Genomic DNA, 8,210 nt, shown 5'->3' on the forward strand with positions numbered 1-8,210 from the left:
AAACAAGACATTCGTATATGTATATGTTGTCTATAGCCGGCCAAACGGCTGGACCGATTGGGCTGAATTTTTTTGTGGACACTCAGAGGGGGCCGGGGGTGTTCATTAAACCCAATTTTCTTTTTTTCCCACAGGCAGCGCGTCGGGCCCTTCAGCTAGTTATATTTAAAATGTACCATAAACCTTTCGTTTTATGGGGTAGCAAAAAATTTTGGACAGAAAATATGACCTTTTTGACCTTACCTAGCCTTTCCCAATTTTGATATTTTTGAACTCAAATTCCTATGAACTCACGCAGATTTTAATAATACCCATATCAAAATGCTTTTGTGCTGTCTGAGTACGATTCTGAGGTGGCAATATTTTTGCATATTTTAAGAATAATTTTCTATTTTCAGCACTTAAAATATTTGTACTCATACTCGATGCTATCTCCTAAGAAAAATTTCGGGAAACTCCCCCTTCCCCCCCACTCGCACGCAAGTTTCGCTTGATGTCACCAAAGAGCTGGATCCGCACTGAACACGAGAATTAAAAATAGGTTCCGGTCGGTCTGCTATCTAAGAATAATATATTTAGATCAATGCAAACGTTGACGTCAGAAGTCACAAGGCAGTTCCTGGAATTCCTAATTGGAATTTAGGTATAATAAACATCAATACGCCCTGGAATGTGAGTTTTTTTTTGCAAAAACATTGCTGACTGTTTATAAGGGAAAATGCCTGTATCAACAATTAGACAGAAAGTGCCTGTTATCTGTAGGCGTGCAACCATGACGATGTATCAGCAAGAAAATGTATATTTATGCTCCTGCAAACCAACCAATTTCATGTGATTTCGGAGATTATACAACAAAGTACAATTGAACACTGGCTTTTAATGCTGGAGAAAGATCAATTGTCATAGTAATTTTCATTATTTTATTTTGATTATTCAAAACTTTCAAAAAAACGTTTAACAATGTTTTTTTCTGTAATCTTCTATATGAACTTTCAAAAAAACGTTTGACAATGTTTTTTTTTCTATAATCTTCTTTATGAACTTTCAAAAAAACGTTTAACAATGTTTTTTTCTGTAATCTTCTTTATGAACTTTCAAAAAAACGTTTAACAATGTTTTTTTCTATAATCTTCTTTGTGAACTTTCAAAAAAACGTTTAACAATGTTTTTTTTTCTATAATCTTCTTTATGAACTTTCAAAAAAACGTTTAACAATGTTTTTTTTCTATAATCTTCTATATGAACTTTCAAAAAAACGTTTGACAATTTTTTTGTTTCTATAATCTTCTTTATGTACAATTGTGCATGACAATCTGGTTTGAACTGGACTGGAAGACCAGTGACTGGGTCTACTTCCGTTTTTTAGCTGGCACAGGTCCATTCTCTCCAAACTGGTAAAATAATCGATTTAAACATTATTCAAAAAATTCAAATTGGGGGTAAAGTCAGACTTTTTTATTTTTGGTGTTAAATTTGACTTTTCTGTGTGATCCTTTAGACATATACAGTATTAAGAAAAGCTTTAGGAAAAATAATTTCTAAAAAATTAATAAAATTATCGATTTCTATCAAATTATTCCTCTGTTAGAATATCTTCTTCGTCCAAATTGCTTTCTTCATAAAACCCAGCGTTCTCATCACTTTCCAACTAAAAATCAAATATTAAAGGAAGTGTTCACGTAAAATGAAAGGAGGTATAGGTTAACGTTGGATAGAATTCGATATCGATCGCTACTAAGTTTACTTCTATCTGTTTAGTCTATGGGGAGAAAATTAAGAACACCCAAGAGCGTAGCGTCCATACAAATTCACTTAGTTGCATTTACCCACTCAGATCTTAAATAATTAAACTAATTCTTTTCGACGTTAACCTATACCCCTTTAATTTTTAGCTAACATTACCTTTAAGGGTGAAACAAATTTGACATTTTATTTCATTAAAATGCACGAATCCACCTTGCACCAGTTCTAAAGTTTTCTTTGATACATTTAGAAAAAAAGCTAGTTTTCAAACTCATTCAGATTTTTACCTTTTTGTACAAGGCAAATCACTAATGAAAGCCACACACTAATTTTGTCAAAATAAATCAAGATGGGTATCACAATATCCATCTTGAAACACAAAGTTCAGAAACGTTAAATTCATAAAAAATAAATTCCTTGATAATTAAGCAAATGATAAGAAAAGACCTTTTTAATGGTAAGCTATATAAAAAAGTAGTTTTTAGCTTTCAAAAAACAATTTTTGAATATAGAAATACGGACACATTGACGGTATTGAGCGGTTCAAGACGCATCTTTTTATGATCTGTTATTAAAATCTCAATTCTGAATTAGTTTTGATTTTATAATTTCTTTGATTTTTAAATGTTGCTTCTAATTTGCCGTGCATTGATGTTTTCGATATAATAGTTTCACCCTTAATAGTAAGTAGTAAGTTAGTAATCAATCATTTATGAAGTATAAAAAAAAAATACAAAATCAAGTGTTTCAGGAGAAAAAAATGTTTTAAAACCTTCAAAATTAGAGGTTAAGGGAATATTCCCCCCCCCCCGATTCTAAAAAAATAAAAAAAGGATAGGAATAGGAAAGCTACATATTTATTGTTTACATTATATTTAATATAAATTGGTGGTGGATTGTTAGTATTTTTCGAAGATGAACTAACAACTTTTAGCAATAAAAATTATAGATATATTTGTGTTGTTTAAAAAAATATTCAAAATAGGCTTTATGGACTGTGAAAAAGATATAGGTTCTATAACGCAAAACGGGCATTTTTACGCATCTTTTTAGTTCGCGCAGATTTTTGACATCCTTTATATGTTTGATTATATCTTTTACTCTTTTTATCTTTGTAAAATCGTCTTTGCTTTCTTCGATTCTTTTGCAAACATAGCATGGATTAGAATTAAAACATTTGTTCTGCTGATACAAATCTTCAATTTCATTCTGCTTAAAATTCGAAATAAGGTTAACGTTTGAAAGCTTAGAGAAGTGCCGTATTTCACACCATATTTAAGGGAAATTGTGAGGAGGAAGAAGTCCAATTTCAATAGATTTTACTCTAGGAATATAAAAATTATTTCTGTTTCTAAGATTTGCGTTTTTGATATTTTTTGATAATATGAAATCTTTTCTAATGTTTGGGGTAATTGGTCTCTTTTAAATTCAAATAAAAATTCCTAATTTTCTAAAGGGGAGTATGTTCAAAGCCCAAAAAGCTTCCGACCCTATCAATAGACGAATAGCTTTCTTTTGCAATGATTCTATCTTATAAATATTTTTGTTTGAAGTTAGCATTAAAAATGTTGAACTAAATTCTAAATGAGAGTGGAAAAATGAGTAATAAAGCAATTTAACGGTTTCAAAGCTTAAGAAGTTTTTATTTTTTTTTCATAGCATATTAAATGAAAAAGTTAATAGCCTGTATATCTTTTTAAAATAGTCATTAAAGTTCAATTTAGTATCCAGCCATATTCTAACTGAATCTGTTTCTTTTATGCGTTCAATTTTTCATGTAGTTTCTCCTAGTTTAAAGAAAACATCGGGACAGTCGTTTTGTGCATTTAGAGAATTTGAAAATTTAATTGCATTGGTTTTCTGAAAGTTATAAGTAAGTTTATTAACCATGTACCAACAAGTTTTTTTCTAATTCTTTATTTTTTGTGTCTGCAAGAGTATTCAAGTTTTGACATTTTGATGCCACATTTGTGCCGTCGGCAAAGGCTACACTGAAAAATTTGTTAGATTGGAAGAAGTCATTTGCATAGATAATAAACAGTAAACAGCTTAGACTTGATCCTTGAACAAGACCCATCTCTAATATTTAGAAAAAGTCTGATAAGGTACCGTTTATATCGACTTCTTGCCCCCTCCCGAGTAAGATTCAAACCATTGTAATATGTTGCCCCTGATTCCTGGGTTTTCCAAGCTTTTTCAGAAGTATCTTGTAATCAATACAGTCGTAAGCTTTAGAAATATCTAGCATGACAAGTGAAACAGATTCATTATTATTTAGTGCGCTGAAAATATAGTTTAAATGTTAAGTATTTGCTTGCATAACATAACGTCATGGCAAAAAATGGCAAAATTGATTTGATTAAAAAAAGTTTTTGTTGAGAAATGAAAGCATTCTTTTATGTAGATTTTTTTCAAATTATTTAGAATATCTATTGATAAACCCAATTTGATTATATAAGTCGTCTTTTATAGTTCAAATTTCCTGGATAACTGTTAGATCTCTCAAGCTTTGATTGAAAATTATAACTTCCATTTTTAACCTTATACTGTTCTCAAATTTTTCTTAGTTTTCTCTGAAAAAGAGAACAATACATTTGACCAACAACATCAATTATTTTAAACCAAAAAATAGCTAATTTTGCTCCATATATTTGTAACATTCTTTTTATCTTGATTTAGTGTCATTTTTAGCATTCAAAACGATTTTTAAACAAAATTTATAGGAAGCAATAAATCCAACCTTATACAATTTGCATTGAATTGAACTGATATAAAAGGAGTATAATTGATCAAAATTATGATTTATTATCCAAATCTAAAACTTATTTCTTCAAAATAAATATATTAGAATACATGATAACCTACCTGCCCCTTCCGCCCATGAACCCCCACCTCCTCAAAGGGTTCTCCTAACCTAGTAAATAAAATCGTTATTACGTACAAGTACATAAAACACACTTTGTACAGTAGCAGTGCATTCACATTGCACACTGCAAGCACAGCATGTTCTGTTTGATTTTTCTTATAACGAGTGTTGTCAATAGATTTTAAGAGGCACCACATTATCAATTAGGAACGAGCTTTTGTTTTGTTTTCAGAAATAATTTTTGGAAACATTAAAACGATGATTTTGATAAGAAATTTAAATCGAAAAGCGTGATTTTTTTCGTTTTTAATTTTTTAGTCGTACTGGATTTAAAAAATGTTTTTTTTTCAAATATGTTATCTATTTCAAAAATCGTTATTAGTTTTGGTCTGAACCGTCAATACCAATATCAACAAAAAACATCAAAAAACTTTGGACCATGATTAGTTCCAACAGTCCTTAGGAACCGGATCCGCAATATTTAGGCTTCATGGAACCGAATCCAAAACATGCGGATCCAACATGGTCTAGATCCAAGGGGCAAAGTACCAGAACCAAATTTGACTTTTTGCTCTTCAAAACACAAATCTTAATCAACTGTTAAAAACTGGTTCCAAAGAATGAAAACATTGATTGTTACCTATTCATGATATTCAGGCCAACTCTAGCCTTAACTCCTAACCTTTTCTTGGCTCCTGCCCCACCGACATCCTTTATTAAAGAGGTTGTGAAAGGAACCCTATAACGATTATTCACAATAATACCCGTTTTACCTTTATTTTTACAATCGCAATTCCTTGTAAAAATCTAAATTTAATTTTCTAAAAACTACGCTATTTACATTGTGCCATTTTTCTTTGTGAGACAGAGCAAAGCGCAGTGGATTCCTGGTCATATTTACATTTTAAATGGTTCAAATAAAAGAAGCAGTTCTAAGAATTTTTTTTCTTTTATCGAGATAAGTTTTTTTACAATTGGTATTACTTTTTATTTTAGTTTAGAGTTGTGAGCGAAAGCAAACACATACCAAAAAAATAGTACAATAGATCCCCGAATTCAGTAAACCTGTTTTTAGTTCATTTTTAGAGTCTTTTTTTTGCTTTACCCGCAAGTTTGATTAAATGCGTTTTGTGTTGTGCCCTTGTCCTATAATTTTTTCTAGATATATTTTGGTGTACCCTAGAAACCTATAGTGAGAACTTGTTTTACACTGGTTTATTTTCCTTACTATTACTGCTTATTCTTAGCTGTTAATGCTCATTTTTGTTTATATTCTAATAAATTAAAGTAAAATGGAACTTTCAGACCGAATTGAGATATCTTTTTATCTTTTTTTAACTGGTATTTTTTAAAAATGAGATAAGTAAGTTTTATGATCAAATTACATTAGCAAGATCGTTCATTTCTACCTTCTTCTCCAAATTCTCAAGTTTGGCGGTCAGCTGAATAATAAAGTGCTGCGCTTGCGCAAACTTCTGTGTGAAGATTGCCTCCTTTTGAGCAATCACTGTGTTTAGACGCGCTATTGCCACATCTTTCTCGGCAATCTCTCGATCCTAAATTAAAATTAAAATGAACAAGAAGTTGAACTGTTTTCCCCAGACTTAACCTAAAAGTAGAGAGGCTGAGAACGAAGTTAAACGATGGGAGGGTGGTGGGGGGGGTCCCGTGCTATGTCATTGGAAAGAGGCCTCAGAACCATCATTGAGGTTCAAGGTATATTAATATGCCTTGGATTTTAATTAACTATTAAAAACGAGTTCTAAGTTCTATAAGATTTTAAACTTTAATTTATTTCAATTAAATTTTACAATAATTTAAATATTTATATGATATCAGATGGTCATATTTTGAGTTTTCTAAATTTCTTGTTCTTCATTTTCTTCTTGTTCGTACATCTTTCGATCATATTTCGGCTACTTTTGAAAATAAAAAGAAAACATTTTTTTTGGATGTCCTAGTAGTTCGCCACTTTACAAGAAAAAACTATTAATAAAGATCTTGTTTTTTTTTCTGAACCAAGTATTTAATTGAACTAGCTGAGGATCTTGCTTTCCTTCCTAGGTACACTATGTTGAATTGTTTGCTCTTGAGTTGCATCTAACTTTTTTCTGAACTCTGGAATGTTTGCATGTGTGGTGCAATCACAGCAACTTTTAAACATAATATTCTAGGATTTATAAGCAGGGTAGAATAATTAGAAGGGGGGGGGGGAAGTCTCCTTCCCTTGACATAATAGGTTACCTTCCATTTTATTCCTTTTCCTGACAGATTTTCTTTTTTCTTCTTGTTTCTTGTTTCTACGCTTGAGGCCTCTCCAATTAGTTCTTGTGACATCGAGTTTTGGAGCAGGTAGGAGAGAGGTTAGGAAGTTTGTAGGAGGAAGGGTATAGGGGATTGCTCCGTATTCCTTCTGTTATACTCTTTCCTAGTTACGGGGCATTTTAAGGAAAGCCCATAACTGCACCCCTTAGGCAAAGTGGATTGCTCTTTATTCCTTCTTTCCTAGTTAAGGGTCATTTTAAGGAAAGCCCATAACTGCACCCCTTAGGCAAAGTGGGAGTTGTAAGCCCTAGAGCCCCATTGAGAGGAATCTTCAGACTGAAGATGAAGTCTTGATTTATTTTATGTAGATTCCTTACTTCCCCTGAAGGATACAAGATGTCCAGCTAAACAAAGCAGTCCCCCAAACTGTAAAGCCAGGACCGCTATAAGAGAGGTCTGCTCTCTTCCGAGTGCCATAGACAACTGTAAGTTCTATATGGTAAATAATGGGGACATTACAATGTTGTTTATTGTTGTAGTCATAATTTAAAATGACGTGCCATTACAAAAACGGGCATGCACAATATACAAAGGTCCTTAAACCTTAATCTGATCAACTATGTGGAGGAGAACATTGTTTAATTATGATAATTTGTTAATTGTTTCTAAAGCAAAAAATGTGCATCACACTTTTGGGGAGCAACCATAAAAAATTTAAACAAAAACATCCAGTTGTCTGAAATTCATTCTTTTGCAATACTTTATTGAAGAGTTATATTTTATTTGGAGAACCCAGTAAGAGTTAAAGAAAGTACTTTATTTATTCTTTTTTCCACAATTACCCAAGCAATTGAATTCTTATATAAATAAATAAATAAATTACATCATTCTGCTTTGGGACAAAAGTTGTAATTTCAAGTGACCTTCTATTTGAGCTGGGCCATGCACGATTTACAAAGGTACCCTTCAAACCCTTAATCTAAACCAATAATTTTAAAGATAGAATTTTTTTTAAACCATGGAAGTTGAAGTTTTAAATTCTGACATTTTCTGAAGCAGAAATACGCAATTCACTTTATCAAGAAATACAATTGAAGAAAATCAATTTTCAGAGAGAAAACAACGCTATTAAGCTGCTAAGCATATATACCATAAACCATTGTTGAATCGGAACATCCTAAATATGAACAAGCACTTAAAATTACGTCTCTAGTCCCTTTAATTAATTAAAATTAAAATTTTACCTTTTCAGCAAGATTCTTTAGTAGTTCCAGATGCTTCATCTTAGCATCATAAACTTCAAAAATACCATAATTAGACTAGTAAAATATTTAAT

The 8,210-nt window shown here is 31.4% G+C and overlaps 1 protein-coding gene across 1 annotated transcript; it reads right to left on the reverse strand.

Annotated features, from left to right (window-relative positions):
* Positions 1-906: 906 nt before the first annotated feature.
* On the reverse strand, positions 907-8,171 carry LOC111712584 (uncharacterized; the record flags this gene model as incomplete). The annotated part of the gene is given in 6 exon segments (XM_023487238.1): positions 907-1,391; positions 1,580-1,648; positions 4,609-4,657; positions 5,250-5,320; positions 6,019-6,165; positions 8,119-8,171. Coding segments are annotated over 6 exon segments (431 nt in total), but the record flags the coding sequence as incomplete, so codon positions are not given.
* Positions 8,172-8,210: the final 39 nt, after the last annotated feature.

Source organism: Eurytemora carolleeae, unplaced genomic scaffold, assembly GCF_000591075.1.
Source record: "Eurytemora carolleeae unplaced genomic scaffold, Eaff_2.0 scaffold1295, whole genome shotgun sequence".
NCBI classification, from domain to species: domain Eukaryota; kingdom Metazoa; phylum Arthropoda; class Copepoda; order Calanoida; family Temoridae; genus Eurytemora; species Eurytemora carolleeae.